Raw genomic sequence first — 16733 nt, 5'->3', positions numbered from 1 at the left:
GGGTCCCGGTGCTGTGGGGGGGTCGGGTAGTAGGACCGTGGTAACTCCACTCTGGGAGTCTTGGGTCTGATCCCCTGGATCCTGCTCCCCTCCTGTCAGGATCTGGTGGCTCCAGTAATGTTGTTACACGGAGAGAAAGAAAGAAAGACAAGAAACAGAAGCTCCAAATGTAGAGTTCCTCCCTTTAACGGGAGAGAGGAAATCCCCTCAGCAGTCTAGGCCTAGAGCAGCTCAACTTAGTGCTCCTATTTTATTCCTAATGAGAAGCTCTATCAAAGAGGAAGCTTTTTAGTCTCCTCTTAAATAAACTAATGGTGTCGGCCCTTCGGACCGAGGCTGCTAGTTGATTCCAGAGTAAAGGAGCCATATGGCTGAAACTCCTGCCTCCTCTTTTACTTTGAAGGACTTTAGGGATTACCAACAGTCCTGCATCCTCAGAGCCAAGGGCTCGTGGAGGGTGAGACCCTTCTAGAAGTTTCTCCATATAGGACGGAGCCTGGTGATGAAGAGTTTTAGATGTGATCAGAAGGATGTTGAATTCTATTCTAGATTTGATGTGAAGCCAGTGTAAGGATGCTAAGACTGGGGAGATGTGCTCTCTTCTTCCAGTTCTGGTTAGTAAACCTGCAGCAGCGTTCTGCTCTAGCTGGAAGATCCTAACAGAGGAGTTTGGACATCCTGACATTAGGGAGTTACAATCATCTCATCTTGAAGTCACAAAGGCAGGAAGCATTTGTTCTGCATCTTTGAAGGACAAGAAGTTTCTCATTTCTGCAATATTCCTTAGATGGAAGAAGGCTGTCCTGGAGACATGTTTAACATGGGACATAAAGGACAGATCCTGATCAGAAATAACACCCAGGTTCCTAATATCACTGTTAGAGGTTAAGGTAATATTATCTAAGGTAATCAGACTATCTGAAAAGTAATCCCTGAGCTTTTTAGGACCTAGGATTAGAACCTCAGTCTTGGATGTGTTGAGCATTAAGAAGTTGATAGACATCCAGGACTTAACGTCCCTGAGGCAGGACTCTAGTTTAACAAGTTGGTCGGCCTGATTGGCTTTAACTGATAAATAGAGCTGAGTATCATCTGCATAACAATGAAAGTTAATGTTGTGTTTCCTAATAATATTTCCGAGTGGTAACATCTAGAGATTAAACAATCTGGGTCCGAGGACGGAGCCTTGTGGTACTCCACACAGGACCCCTTCATGTATTGAAGATTTGTTATTTACATGAACAAATTGGAACCGGTCAGATAAATATGATTTAAACCAGTTTAAGGCTAAGTTTTTAATGCCGACGCCATCTTCTAATCTCCTTAAGAGTATATTATGATGGACAGTATCAAATGCAGTACTAAGGTCCAGAAGAAGTAAAGCAGATAGAAGAGCTCTATCTGAGGCCATTAGAAGGTCATTAGTAACTTTTAGCAGAGCAGTCTCTGTACTGTGGTTCATTCTGAAGCTGGACTGAAGGTCCTCTAACAGATTATTCTCCTGCAGATAATCCTGGAGTTGTTTAGCCACTACTTGCTCCAGAACCTTTGACAGGAAAGGAAGGTTGGAGATGGGCCTGTAGTTTGAGAGAAGGCTTGTGTCTAAGTTTGGCTTCTTAATGAGAGGTTTAATAACTGCTAGTTTAAAGGATTGGGGCACATAGCCTATTGGTAGAGACTGGTTAATAATTGCCAGTATAGAATTATTGATTAGTGGCAGTGCCTCTTTCAGAATTCTAGTAGGAATTGGGTCCAACAGGCTAGTAGTTGGTTTAGCAGAAGAAATAAGGGAGTTTAGTTGGACTAGTTGTATTTGCTGAAAGCATTCCAGATGACTGTTAGGTTTAACCAGTTCCTCTGTTATGGGGCTAACGGACGGTAGGGTTTGATGGATGTTATCCCTAAGCCTTGTCATTTTATTTTGAAAGAACTTCATGAAGTCCTCACTACATATATTGTTAGGAATGGTGGGCTCAACACTATTTTGGTTCTTGGTCAGTTTGGCTACAGTACTGAAAAGAAACCGAGGGTTGTTTTTGTTTTCCTCTATTAAGGATGAGTAGTAATTAGTTCTACTTCTACTCAGAGCTTTCTTATAAGTTTTGAAGCTATCCTTCCAGGCTATATAATCTAGCTCTGTTTTTGTTGAACGCCAAGTTCTTTCTAATCTACGGGAGCGTTGTTTAAGCTGGCGGGTTGATGAGTTAAACCATGGGGAGGACTTTTCCTGTTTTTTCGTTCTCATTTTTTGAGGAGCTATGTCGTCTAGCGTTGTTTTTAGCATATCTGTCAGACTGTTTGTTAGGTATTCAATGTCTGAGCTAGCAACAGTATACGGGTCAGGAAGATCCACTACTGATTCTATAGCAGAGGGAATTCTTTCCTTGAATTTAGTTACTATGTTATCAGAGAGAGACCTGGTTAACACGGCTTTAACCGGAGGGTTAGAACTATTTAGAACAAAGTCAAAGGTTATTAAGAAGTGATCTGACAGGAAATCATAGTGAGGAGAGATGGTCAGATGCTCTATATTCAAACCATAAGTTAGAATAAGGTCTAGGGTGTGGAGATGTTTATGGGTAGGCCCGTCTACTACCTGAGAGAAACCTAGAGAGTCAAGTGTAGATTTAAAGCTGCACTGAAACTATCATTTTCTAGGTCAACATGAACATTGAAGTCTCCTACCATGATAACCTTATCTTTAGTCAGGGCTACATCTGACAACAATTCAGAGAATTCAGTTAGAAAAGTTGAAGAAGGTCCAGGAGGACGAGAAATGATTACAGATTCTACAGAATTTACTATTTTATTTGACGGGTGTCGCATGGTCATGCTCAGACTCTCAAAAGAACTAAAGTTGGGTTTTGGGTTCATGTTAATTAGTAACTGAGAGTTATAGATGGCTGCCTCCACCCTCCTCGACCACTTTCACGAGCTATTTGAGTGTTAATATGACTTGGAGGGGAGGCTTCATTTAGACTAACATACTCATCTTTACGTAGCAGGTTTCTGTTCATCCAAAGAGATCAATGTTGTGTTCACTTATCAGATCATTGACTAGAAGAGCTTTGGATGATAAAGATCTCATGTTTAGGAAACCACATTTAATTTTTTTGTCTTGATTTTGTCTAGTTTCACACTTGATACGGATGAAGTTTTTGTAGTCATTAGAAGTAGTTTTCCTAGGTTTAGATAGTTTTATACTTGTGGTGGTCCGAGGGATAGACACAGTCTCTATGGGATGTTTAACTAAGTTAGCTATGGTTGGTGACTGCCCAGAGGGAAACTCAGAGAGGCGTGTAGGACTGCGACTCTGTTGCCTGGTCCCCACTCTGCTACGTCAGGATGGAGGAGCTAAGCTTTTAACTCTGTTTCTAGGGGCTACTAGCTACAGGGCTAGCCCTAAGCTGGACAGAGAGGAGACGTTCCTCAAGCTGACTCAGCCTCGCCTCAAGTGCTACAATAAAGCTCCAGGTCACAGGTCCCCGAGTCAGTAACTGAGGTGGAGGTGGAGCTAGGGTTGCCACCCGTCCCTTAAAATACGGATTCGTCCCGTATTTGGTCATTAAATGGTGCGTCCCGTATTGAGCTAAAACGGAACGTTGTTTGTTCCGTATTTGCATAAATTTAACCAGACATGTCCATCAGGCCGTCAATCGCACACACACACACACACAAACCACTAAATATGAGAATTGTAAACAAAATAAAACGCAGGGAATGCCAAGGCCAGCAATATTGTTGTGGCGGGATATACATAGGACCCCTGCTCCTCCGGCGCGTCTGCCCCACCCCTAATTTCACCGGACGGGGACACTGACAGCGTCTTGCGCTGTCACGGAGTGTTGGAGAGAGAGAGAGAAAGAGAGAGAGAGAGAGAGAGAGAGAGAGAGAGAGAGAGAGAGAGAGAGAGAGAGAGAGAGAGAGAGAGAGAGAGAGAGAGAGAGAGAGAGAGAGAGAGAGAGAGAGAGAGAGAGAGAGAGAGAGAGAGAGAGAGAGAGAGAGAGAGAGAGAGAGAGAGAGAGAGAAAGCGATGACACACACCAGCGATCCTGCGCTGCACAAACCGAATTTTAACGATGTCTTGTACACCCAGTGCCTCACCTCGTCCTCCTCAAAAAAGAAAGCGTTTGCAGAAGTACAGGAGAGAGTGGGAAGAGGCGCATCATTGGCTAAATAGCGTCATTGGGAGCGATTACAAAGCCAGTATCAAGGTGTGCCGGCGAGAGTTTTCAGTGTCACACGGTGGACTGTCTGATATCAAACAGCGCCTCAGGAGAACAGCACCGTCGATATGTTCAGTCTGAGAAGACCCAAGCATCAGTGTCACAGTTGTTCATCCCTCAAGCATCCCCTGAAGCTGATACAGTAAGGACCATCATGGTTGTATTGATAAATAAAATATACTTGGATTTCATTTAATGTTTAGGATGTGGAGGTTTTCGAGTCTGACAATAATAATTATTATTACAGGGTTACTAATCAATTAATCATAGTGATAGGTTAACATTGAATAAATAAATGCATCTATATATATATATATATATATTCCCTAGATTAAAAATGTTAAAATGTTTGTAGTAGAGATTTCTGTATATTCAGTGGTTCCCAAGCTGGGGTAAGTGGCGTGTACCCCTGGGGGTACTAAAACCTCTCAGGAGGTACCCAGAAAAATGTGTCTATACAATAATCATATTTATTTTATTTAACATTATTATTGTTATTATTATTATTAGTAGTAGTAGTAGTAGTTGTTGTTGTTTTTTGTTTGTTTTTTGTTTTTTACATGCACATACTTTCCCCTCATCCATCAATAACAATTTGTGGCACAACTTTTAAAAATACACCAAAAGGTGATGTTCAAATTCTAAAACAAGCAAAACATCAGCAATAAATTAATAAAAAAGGCCTCAATTGAATGTTAAAGAATATTTTCCAGAATGGCCAACAAATGGAGGGCATGCAGGAACAAATGCTCCTTGGAGCTCATGAGGAGTGAGCTTCTTATCACTCTCAACTTTGAGCAGTCCTGTTCAGAGTTTTACAACAGCGCTTTAAAAGACAAAGAGTTACTCAGTTCTGCAAGGAGTAACAAGAAGTACACTTGGAAAAATAAGTGATTCAGGCAGGAAAAGAGTGAAATCAGTTCAAATGTGGCCTACTCCACAGAGCGGTTTTGATGAACCAGACGGTTAAGTCTGTTTTGCACTTTTTTTTTCTTATTTGAATAAGCAGGTGAATATGTTTAGAAGTGTATGTTCTTTTTTTCCTCTCTAAGTGTTCATAGAATGTCAGTTACGCATTTTAAATTGCATTATGTTTTAAATTGATTTAATTTATTTTTAAAAGTTCATTGTTGCACACTCCATACAGACATCTTTTAGGTGCTCCTGTTAATACCATGTTTCAGATAATAGATTTCATTCAATGTGTTAAGTGATAACACATTAGAATGTGTTCCTTATAATAAAGCATTTCAAGCTTTAACTTTGACTAATTGATTTCTTCATCACCCCTTTACTGAAAACACTGACACAAATTAGATACACCAGTTCTATGGGTGCCGCACCCCACAGGGGACGGGCCCGTGGGGGCCATGGCCCAGGGGCGTCCCTTATTTTTTTTTCTGAAAGGTGGCAACCCTAGGTGTAGCTAAACATCTGACATTTGGAGCAGGAAAAAATAGGAGGAGAGGAGGGGGAAGCCATGGCTAAACAGGTGCTAATAGGAGCTAAAACAGCTAAAACAAAGCTAAAACAGAGAGAAACTGGAAGGCAATCACCTTTTCGGTTTAGGAATCCGGTTCTTTCCGTGTGGTTCTTTTCGTCCAGTAGTTGGGTTAAGCAGCTCACCTGCTCTCTGATGACAGGAGAAGCTCCAGGCCTGCTCTTCTCTCCAGGCTGGCCTCAGAACTATTCTCCTGACCAGGACTGTACTTGGCTGATTTATGTATGTACTCTCACACAGTATAAGCCATGTGTGTATTTATGTATGTACTCTCACACAGTATAAGCCATGTGTGTATTTATGTATGTACTCTCACAGTATAAGCCATGTGTGTATTTATGTTTGTACTCTCACAGTATAAGCCATGTGTGTATTTATGTATGTACTCTCACAGTATAAGCCATGTGTGTATTTATGTTTGTACTCTCACAGTATAAGCCATGTGTGTATTTATGTATGTACTCTCACACAGTATAAGTCTTGTTTTTATTTATTCTAAAGAGAAATTATTACAGCTAATGAGTGATTAACTGTAGGATGGATATTAGACTAATGTAATAGAGTACATATTAATGACAACAAGCAGCAGGAATGTGAAAAGCTGGTTAATCATTTAATAAACATCAGGGATCTTCAGTAAAACAGTAAAATACTAGTTTGTTTTAGTAGAACATTTCTGATCAGCTGCTTTCATTGTTACTGAACTCCAAGGAGAGGAAGAGTAAAATAAAGGCTCATATGAGGTAGAAGTAATAGTAACACTGTACTATACACAGAACTATACACTGGAAGAGGTTCCTCCTCTTCCTCCTCCTCAGCTTCCTCCTCCTCCTGCTCCTCCTCCTCAGCTTCCTCCTGCTCCTCCTCCTCCTCCTCCTCCTCCTCCTTCTCAGCTTCCTCCTGCTCCTCCTCCTCCTGCTCCTCCTCCTCAGCTTCCTCCTCCTCCTCCTCAGCTTCCTCCTGCTCCTCCTCCTCCTGCTCCTCCTCCTCAGCTTCCTCCTCCTCCTCCTCAGCTTCCTCCTGCTCCTCCTCCTCCTGCTCCTCCTCCTCAGCTTCCTCCTCCTCCTCCTCCTCCTCCTCCTCCTCCTCCTCCTGCTCCTGCTCCTCCTCCTCAGCTTCCTCCTCCTCCTCCTCCTCCTCCTCCTCCTCCTCCTCAGCTTCAGGGTCCATCATCCAGCCATGACAGCCACTCGTGTTCCAGTCCTCCATTAACGCCAATGCGTCCTCGTGAATGTGTATTTCCTCCCTTCCAGGACGCCCTGCAGGGGTTACTCCTGACGGAGGAGAGTCACACTGGTGCTCTAAGAATTGGAAAACGACCAAGGTCCATTTTCAATGAGACCGGCACAAACAGGAAGTGACCTGCTCCAGGAGGAGCTAAATACTTCCGGTTGTCATGAAAAAGGTCTATTGTCATTTTTTCCCTCATTTATTGATTTTATTTTATTTTTGTCTTTGCACTATAAATATCTGCACTTGGGAGGAAAATAAATAGTAAAAAGACATTTTATCCACTGCGCCATCATTTTTGGATTTTTGTTGGTTGAAAGAACCCTCGACAATATGTATGTATGTGTATATGTATGTTTGTATATATATCGACAGATATGTGTATTATTATCTATTTATTTATCTACTTTTATTGGGTTCTCAACTAAATCTTTTATAGCCAGTGGTTCCTCCCAGGGGTCGCTATGCTGGTGGTGGCCTGGTACCCCGCTGGTGGGGCAGTCCCTTGGGTTTCCCTGCCCCAGGCACCTGTTCCGTCCCCTTCATATGTTGTGGGATTCGCCGGTCTGCCTGGGCTGTACATAGAGCCGTTCAGTGAGCTGCTCCACCCACCTGGTGGAGCTCCACCCCTCCCTTAACTGCTCAGAAAGTTCCTGAGTGAAGGTGGAGGAAGAAAACACACATTGTTTGTTTGGCAAAGCTTGTGGAAAGACATACATGAAAAAATACATGAATTAATACATATATAAAGTTGAAATATGACTGTAGCGTGTATTGTGTTGCATTTAACGCTGTCCCCTATAAATAGTTCCGCCCTTTCAACATCCGGTTATTTATTGATATAATAAAAAAGAAAATCTGAATTTTGGAACTTTAAAATCACACACACACACACACACACACACACACACACACACACACACACACACACACACACACACACACACACACACACACACACACACACACACACACACACACACACACACACACACACACACAGTATATTTGCCATTCTGGATACCTGGTATTTATTTTATGTTTAATGATTTATTTAACTTCGTTCCTGGCTCAAATAAACCTCTAAAACAATACAAATATTGTAGAATAAAGAGACTTGTGCCACTAAAAGCTAGTGTGTACTTATTTGTTATTTTCCTCAGAACTATTTCAGCATTTTACTTTAAATACAAGATGCTACGGATGCTTTGTGACGCAGTTGAGCTGAGCCTCCAGGTCCTGGAGAGGCTTGAAATGGTGCGCATGCACAACTGACTCAAACGACTCAGACATCCGGTTCACTTGGATGAACAACTCAAAAACCTTTGAGCCAGTTTAAGAACTCAGGTGTAGGGAACTTCACGAGTGTCTTCATGATTTCCTCTCCAAAAGCTGAGAGCGACTGCAATTCATCCTCCTGCCGCTAAGTGGCACTGTAAGTCAAGAGGACTCATGTTTGGTTTCCGTCAGTCCGGTGGATTTCAGCACATATTTACTTAATAAAAACACACAAAAACCTTCCACTTTACTATCTGGGTTCACGTACTTGCTGTTTTGATCAATACGGATTATTGTATGAGTTACAATTTGAGACGTTGATTTACTGCTGAGGATGACGCATTTCCGCATAGCCGCCATTTTGGATGAGGATCCCGACACAGTTCAATTTCAACTGGTGTGTTTGGAATCATTTTAAAAGTTTTTCCTCTAAAGCTCTACGTTCTGCTGCGTATCGCGGTGCTCCCGGTGGAGCCGCGGCCAACCTGCTGGTGTCCCGGTGGAGCCGCGGCCAACCTGCTGGTGTGAATCCGGCTGCAGTGCAGGATGCCCCTCGCTCCTGCGAACCAGGCTCAGCTGATCCGGTCAAGTCAGAAGGACGACCAGTACCGGATCTCTCTGAGGAACAGCGCGAACGAGGCTTTCCAGACTCTGGCAGGTAAACACTGCTCTCTACACACTGATTTAATCTGTAATATGGAGATATTATCTCCCTACACACTGATTTAATCTGTAATCTGGAGCTATCATCCCTTTATACACTCATTTAATCTGTAATCTGGAGATATTATCCCCTACACACTCATTTAATCTGTAATCTGGAGATATTATCCCCCTACAAACTCATTTAATCTGTAATCTGGAGATATTTTCCCCTACACACTGATTTAATCTGTAATCTGGAGATATTATCCCCCTACACACTGATTTAATCTGTAATCTGGAGTTATCATCCCCCTACACACTGATTTAATCTGTAATCTGGAGTTATCATCCCCCTACACACTGATTTAATCTGTAATCTGGAGTTATCATCCCCTACACACTGATTTAATCTGTAATCTGGAGTTATCATCCCCTACACACTGATTTAATCCGTAATCTGGAGTTATCATCCCCTACACACTGATTTAATCTGTAATCTGGAGTTATCATCCCCCTACACACTGATTTAATCTGGAGTTATCATCCCCTGCACACTGATTTAATCTGTAATCTGGAGATATTATCCCCATACACACTGATTAAATCTGTAATCTCGAGATATTATCCCACTACGCACTGATTTAATCTGTAATCTGGAGATATTATCTCCCTACACACTGATTTAATCTGTAATCTGGAGTTATCATCCCCCTACACACTCATTTAATCTGTAATCTGGAGATATTATCCCCCTACACACTCATTTAATCTGTAATCTGGAGATATTTTCCCCTACACACTGATTTAATCTGTAATCTGGAGTTATCATCCCCCTACACACTGATTTAATCTGTAATCTGGAGTTATCATCCCCTACACACTGATTTAATCTGGAGATATTATCCCACTACACACTGATTAAATCTGTAATCTGGAGTTATCATCCCCTACACACTGATTTAATCTGTAATCTGGAGTTATCATCCCCTACACACTGATTTAATCTGTAATCTGGAGATATTATCCCACTAAACACTGATTAAATCTGTAATCTGGAGTTATCATCCCCCTACACACTGATTTAATCTGGAGTTATCATCCCCTACACACTGATTTAATCTGTAATCTGGAGATATTATCCCATACACACTGATTTAATCTGTAATCTGGAGATATTATCTCCCTACACACTGATTTGATCTGTAATCTGGAGATATTATCCCCATACACACTGATTTAATCTGTAATCTGGAGTTATCACCCCCCTACACACTGATTTTATCTGTAATCTGGAGATATTATCCCACTACACACTGATTTAATCTGTAATCTGGAGATATTATCTCCCTACACACTGATTTAATCTGTAATCTGGAGATATTATCCCACTACACACTGATTTAATCTGTAATGTGGAGATATTATCCCCCTACACACTGATTTAATCTGTAATCTGGAGTTATCATCCCCTAAACACTGATTTAATCTGGAGATATTATCCCTCTACACACTGATTAAATCTGTAATCTGGAGTTATCATCCCCCTACACACTGATTTTATCTGTAATCTGGAGATATTATCCCACTACACACTGATTAAATCTGTAATCTGGAGTTATCATCCCCCTACACACTGATTTAATCTGTAATCTGGAGATATTATCCCACTACACACTGATTAAATCTGTAATCTGGAGATATTATCCCCATACACACTGATTTAATCTGTAATCTGGAGTTATCATCCCACTACACACTGATTTAATCTGTAATCTGGAGATATTATCCCCATACACACTAATTAAATCTGTAATCTGGAGATATTATCCCACTCCACACTGATTTAATCTGTAATCTGGAGATATTATCCCACCACACACTGATTAAATCTGTAATCTGGAGTTATCATCCCCCTACACACTGATTTAATCTGTAATCTGGAGATATTATCCCCACTACACAATGGCTATATAGTTGGTTCGGTTCAGAGTGTGATCTGTAGTCTGCTCCTGGCAGGATGCCGCCACTGGCTGAGCTGGAGGAGGGAGGTGGAGCTGCTGTCAGATGTGACCTACTACAGTCTGACTACTCTCTCAGGTAACCAGAGACCGGACCGTTGATCCCGTGGATCTCGTCAGTCTTGTTGATCCTGTGGATCTCATTGATCCAGTGGATCTGGTGGGGAGGGCCCTACTAACGGTCTCTGCTCTGCAGGTTCTCAGACTCTGGGTGAGGAGTACGTGAACATGGTCCAGGTGGATCCCAGCGGACAGCAGATCCCGTCGCTGAGCAGACGAGGCGTGTCGGTGCTGTGCGGCGTCTTGCTGCCCTACCTGCTGGACAAGCTGCTGGTATGCCTGGAGAACGAGCTGCAGGGCGGACGGGTCACCGGTTCTCCACCCGGCCGGGGGGGCCGGCTGAGCGGCGCCGTGCGGACGCTGGTGGGCCTCCTGTCCGAGTCCCAGAGGAGAGTCTGTGCTCCGGCAGTGCTGCTGGTCCAGCAGACGCTGACACTCCTGCAGAGGCTCCACACGGCCATCTTCTACCTCCAAGGCTCCTTCTACCACGCCTCCAAGAGGACTGCTGGCATCTCCTACGTAGGTCCTACACCCTGTACAGGTCCTACACCCTGTACAGGTCCTACACCCTGTACACTACAGGTCTTACAGCCTGTACAGGTCCTACACCCTGTACACTACAGGTCCTACACCCTGTACACTACAGGTCCTACACCCTGTACACTACAGGTCCTACACCCTGTACAGGTCCTACACCCTGTACAGGTCCTACACCCTGTACAGGTCCTACACCCTGTACAGGTCCTACACCCTGTACACTACAGGTCTTACAGCCTGTACAGGTCCTACACCCTGTACACTACAGGTCCTACACCCTGTACAGGTCCTACACCCTGTACACTACAGGTCTTACAGCCTGTACAGGTCCTACACCCTGTACACTACAGGTCCTACACCCTGTACAGGTCCTACACCCTGTACAGGTCCTACACCCTGTACACTACAGGTCTTACAGCCTGTACAGGTCCTACACCCTGTACACTACAGGTCCTACACCCTGTACAGGTCCTACACCCTGTACACTACAGGTCCTACACCCTGTACACTACAGGTCTTACACCCTGTACAGGTCCTACATCTTGTACAGGTCCTACACCCTGACTTGACGCAGAAGACCACTGGACTTCACCTCACTGACGTATCCCTCCACCCACCCCCAGGTGTGTGTGTCCCCCCCCGGTGGTGACGGGTCCTGGGTCCAGGTCAGTTACCGCATTCTAGGCGTGGTCTCGCTGGTCCAGCTGTTGGTCACTGTGGTTCTTCAGGTCAGCGTCTTCAGGCAGAGGCGGCGAGTGCAGGCGGAGTGGGCGGAGCAGCGCAGTTTCAGGTACCACAACCTCTGAAGGCCAACAGTGCTGTGACCTCTGACCTCTGACCTGTGACCTGTGTGCAGCAGTCCACAGTCCCCCAGCTCAGGGTCCAGATCTGCTCGTTGCATCCTGTGTCTGGAAGACCGGAGACACGCCACTGCCACGCCCTGCGGACACCTCTTCTGCTGGACCTGCATCACCGGGTGGTGCAACACCAAGGTCAGCCCCACCTCCACCTGGACCTGACCTGACCCACACCTCCACCTCCACCTGGACCTGACCTGACCTGACCCACACCTCCACCTGGACCTGACCTGACCTGACCCACACCTGCACCTGGACCTGACCTGACCTGACCCACACCTCCACCTGGACCTGACCTGACCTGACCCACACCTCCACCTGGAAGGGAGGGATGAATCCACTTGGGGAAATATCTTTACTGAATTGAGCACCACTAGACTCTGGGGGTCCAGAATCAGCTCAGAGACCCAAGGTGCAGGTTTATGGGCTGTGGGAGGAAACCCGCAGTGTGTAACTGTGTGTAACTGTGTGTAACTGTGTGTAACTGTGTGTAACTGTGTATAACTGTGTGTGTTGCTTTCAGGCGGAGTGTCCACTGTGTCGGGAGAAGTTTCAGCCACACAGACTGGTTTACCTGAGGAACTACAGCTAGAACGAACACACACACACACACACACACACACACACACACACACACACACACACACACACTTCGGATTCTATGAGTCACAGTGACTCGGCCTGTTTGGATTAAAATGATCAAACTTTGGAATAAAGTGAATTTTTCATGTTTTAACTCTCTGAAGAAGAACCGTCTCCTTTTTCTTCATCTGTTCTTCACTCACGTTCATACGTCCAGTCCTGGTTTCTCTCCATACAGATCACACACACACACACACACACACACACACACACACACACACACACACACACACACACACACACTTGACTCCAGAGAACTCCCATCAACACATGTATGTCACCTGGATGACGATCGTTATGGCAACCTGAGACTGACCTGCTGACCTCTGGGAGGATGTGGGTCAAGGAGGCGGAGCCACACCAGGTTCTTTTGTCAGGTCACCAGGTTAATCCTGAGACCGTCTGTCTGTCTGGCTCTGTCTCTGGCTCTCTCTCTCTCTCTACGCCTTTTCCCATGTCCCAAAGCACGCCGGTGTCATTGAACGCGTCACCCAACCAGCTGAATGGTGTGCCCCATGGTCCCGGTCGAAAAGAGGAAGACAAACAGGGCCCGGATCTGTGTGGACTTGACAAAACTAAACAAGTCAGTGAAAAGAGAGCGCTGCATCCTGCCAACCTCTGATGAGATCACCTCCAACCTGAGCGGCGCCACAGTGTTGTCCTCTCTGGATGCTGCCAGCGGATTCTGGCAGATCCCCCTGCATCCGGACCGTTGCAAGCTAACAACCTTTATCACTGCAGGTGCTGCTTTAAGAGCTCACCGCTTGGCAACCTGAGTGCACCTGAAATCTTCCAACACAAAATGCTGGAACCCCTGGAAGGTTTGGAGGCTTTCATGGAGGACATCTTGGTGTTCGGAGCCACAATGGGGGAACTTGACGCTCGTCTGGACAAGGTGTCCGTCGTGTCCAGTCAGCTGGCCTCAAGCTCAACAAAGAAAAGTGCTCCTTGAGGCAGAGCCAACCGCGGGTCCTGGGTCCTGGGTCCTGGGTCCTGCAGACGGCCGAACGCTCTCTGCAGGATCCTGCAGGATCCTGGGCCTTGGGACCCCAATGAACTTCTCCTGACAGAAAAACCTGCTTTTAGCACTTTATTCCAAACAGCACCGACAACAACAACAACAACAACATATCCACGACACAAATGAAATGTTATTGTACTTTAGCAAAGAACGATATTAACTTGAAAGGGGGAGATGTCATATATGGGTTAGATATATATGCTCTGTGTTTACTATGTACGACACTTTACGCCACCTTCTTTACGGCATTTCTACCTGATGTACTGCAGCTACGGTCTGACGGTATCGCTCCTCTAGTCAACCTGCTCGTTATTGTTCTGTCTCGTTCAGCCATAAATAAAGGCTATTTTGTAAAGAATATAACGACTCGTCATTCTACAGCACCAGGCACGTGACACCGAGCTGCCAGCAGGAGGCAGAGCGGCTCACGGCTCCGGTTCTCACCGTTGATCCAGTCCTGCTCAGCCCCTGCTGGAGGAGCAGCTCCAGGATGGAAACCTCCAAACACCTTGAAATGTTCTCAACACACATAAAACCAACTGGCAAATGGTACTGAAAGTTATAGGACATGAATACTCAAAATATCTCTGAAAGTGTAGTGTAGTGTAATAGTGGTGTGGTGTAGTATAGTGGTGTAGTGTAGTATAGTGGTGTAGTGTAGTGTAGTAGTACAGTGGTGTGGTGTAGTATAGTGGTGTAGTGTAGTGTAGTATAGTGTTGTAGTGTAGTAGTACAGTGGTGTAGTGTAGTGAAGTAGTATAGCGTTGTAGTATAGTGTTGTAGCGTAGTAGTACAGTGGTGTAGTGTAGTAGTATAGTGCTGTAGTGTAGTAGTACAGTGGTGTAGTGTAGTGAAGTAGTATAGTGATGTAGTGTAGTAGTATAGTGGTGTAGTGTAGTAGAAGTAGTATAGTAGTATAGTGGTGTAGTGTAGTAGTAGTACAGTGGTGTGGTGTAGTATAGCGGTGTAGTGTAGTACAGTAGTGTAGAATAGTGTTGTAGTGTAGTAGTACAGTGGTGTAGTGTAGTAGTATAGTGATGTAGTGTAGTAGTATAGTGCTGTAGTGTAGTAGTATAGTGTAGTGGTAGTATAGTGGTGTAGTGGCATCGTGTAGTAGTATAGTGCTGTAGTGTAGTATAGTGGTGTAGTATAGAGTAGTGCAGTAGTATAGTGGTGTAGTGTAGTAGTATAGTGGTGTAGTGTAGTGTAGTAGTAAAGTGGTGTAGTGTAGTAGTATAGTGGTGTATTGTAGTGTAGTAGTATAGTGGTGTAGTGGCATCGTGTAGTAGTATAGTGGTGTAGTGTAGTAGTATAGTGGTGTAGTGTAGTAGTATAGTGCTGTAGTGTAGTAGTATAGTGGTGTAGTGTAGTAGTATAGTGGTGTAGTGTAGTAGTATAGTGCTGTAGTGTAGTAGTATAGTGGTGTAGTGTAGAACCTCCACTGAAGCTTCTAGTTCAATGTTCTGCTGACATCAGATCAAGTTTTCATGTTTCAGCCCAAACACTAAGATCCACACTTCCTGAGTGAGTTGAACAGGTGAAACTACCAAAGTGTAGTGTAGTGTAGTGTAGTAGTGTAGTGGTGTAGTGTAGTGTAGTATAGTGGTGTAGTGTAGTGTAGTATAGTGGTGTAGTGTAGTGTAGTATAGTGGTGCAGTGGTGTAGTGTAGTGTAGTATAGTGGTGTAGTGTAGTATAGTGGTGCAGTGGTGTAGTGTAGTATAGTGGTGTAGTGTAGTATAGTGGTGCAGTGGTGTAGTGTAGTATAGTGGTGTAGTGTAGTATAGTGGTGCAGTGGTGTAGTGTAGTATAGTGGTGTAGTGTAGTGGTGTAGGTGCAGTGGTGTAGTGTAGTGGTGTAGTGTAGTATAATGGTGTAGTGTAGTATAGTGGTGTAGTGTAGTGTAGTATAGTGGTGCAGTGTAGTGTAGTGTAGTATAGTGGTGTAGTATAGTGGTGTAGTGTAGTATAGTGGTGTAGTGTAGTGTAGTATAGTGGTGTAGTATAGTGGTGTAGTGTAGTGTAGTATAGTGGTGTAGTATAGTGGTGTAGTGTAGTGAAGTAGTATAGTGATGTAGTGTAGTAGTATAGTGGTGTAGTGTAGTAGAAGTAGTATAGTAGTATAGTGGTGTAGTGTAGTAGTAGTACAGTGGTGTGGTGTAGTATAGCGGTGTAGTGTAGTACAGTAGTGTAGAATAGTGTTGTAGTGTAGTAGTACAGTGGTGTAGTGTAGTAGTATAGTGATGTAGTGTAGTAGTATAGTGCTGTAGTGTAGTAGTATAGTGTAGTGGTAGTATAGTGGTGTAGTGGCATCGTGTAGTAGTATAGTGCTGTAGTGTAGTATAGTGGTGTAGTATAGAGTAGTGCAGTAGTATAGTGGTGTAGTGTAGTAGTATAGTGGTGTAGTGTAGTGTAGTAGTAAAGTGGTGTAGTGTAGTAGTATAGTGGTGTATTGTAGTGTAGTAGTATAGTGGTGTAGTGGCATCGTGTAGTAGTATAGTGGTGTAGTGTAGTAGTATAGTGGTGTAGTGTAGTAGTATAGTGGTGTAGTGTAGTAGTATAGTGGTGTAGTGTAGAACCTCCACTGAAGCTTCTAGTTCAATGTTCTGCTGACATCAGATCAAGTTTTCATGTTTCAGCCCAAACACTAAGATCCACACTTCCTGAGTGAGTTGAACAGGTGAAACTACCAAAGTGTAGTGTAGTGTAGTATAGTGGTG

The 16733-nt window shown here is 44.1% G+C and overlaps 2 protein-coding genes across 3 annotated transcripts in view; both read left to right on the top strand.

Moving 5' to 3' along the window:
- Positions 1-16733, top strand: part of tpx2 (TPX2 microtubule nucleation factor) — a 475192-nt gene that overhangs the window by 32795 nt on the left and 425664 nt on the right. The window lies entirely within an intron of this gene.
- Positions 8583-14367, top strand: pex10 (peroxisomal biogenesis factor 10). Of its 2 annotated transcripts, none has more exons than XM_080468787.1 (6): positions 8583-8893; positions 10897-10977; positions 11095-11477; positions 12119-12285; positions 12355-12487; positions 12876-14367. In XM_080468787.1, the coding sequence occupies exons 1-6, from the start codon at positions 8782-8784 to the stop codon at positions 12942-12944; spliced, it is 945 nt and encodes a 314-aa protein (XP_080324913.1). In that variant the 5' UTR covers positions 8583-8781; the 3' UTR covers positions 12945-14367. The 2 variants fall into 2 exon arrangements, with proteins under 2 accessions (XP_080324913.1, XP_080324912.1); XM_080468786.1 differs by having other exon boundaries at positions 8585-8893; positions 12352-12487.

Source organism: Lipophrys pholis (genome assembly GCF_963383615.2).
Source record: "Lipophrys pholis genome assembly, chromosome: 8".
In the NCBI taxonomy this organism is placed as follows: domain Eukaryota; kingdom Metazoa; phylum Chordata; class Actinopteri; order Blenniiformes; family Blenniidae; genus Lipophrys; species Lipophrys pholis.
Note: the sequence above shows the minus strand (reverse complement) of the source record. Positions and strands in the feature narration are given on the sequence as shown.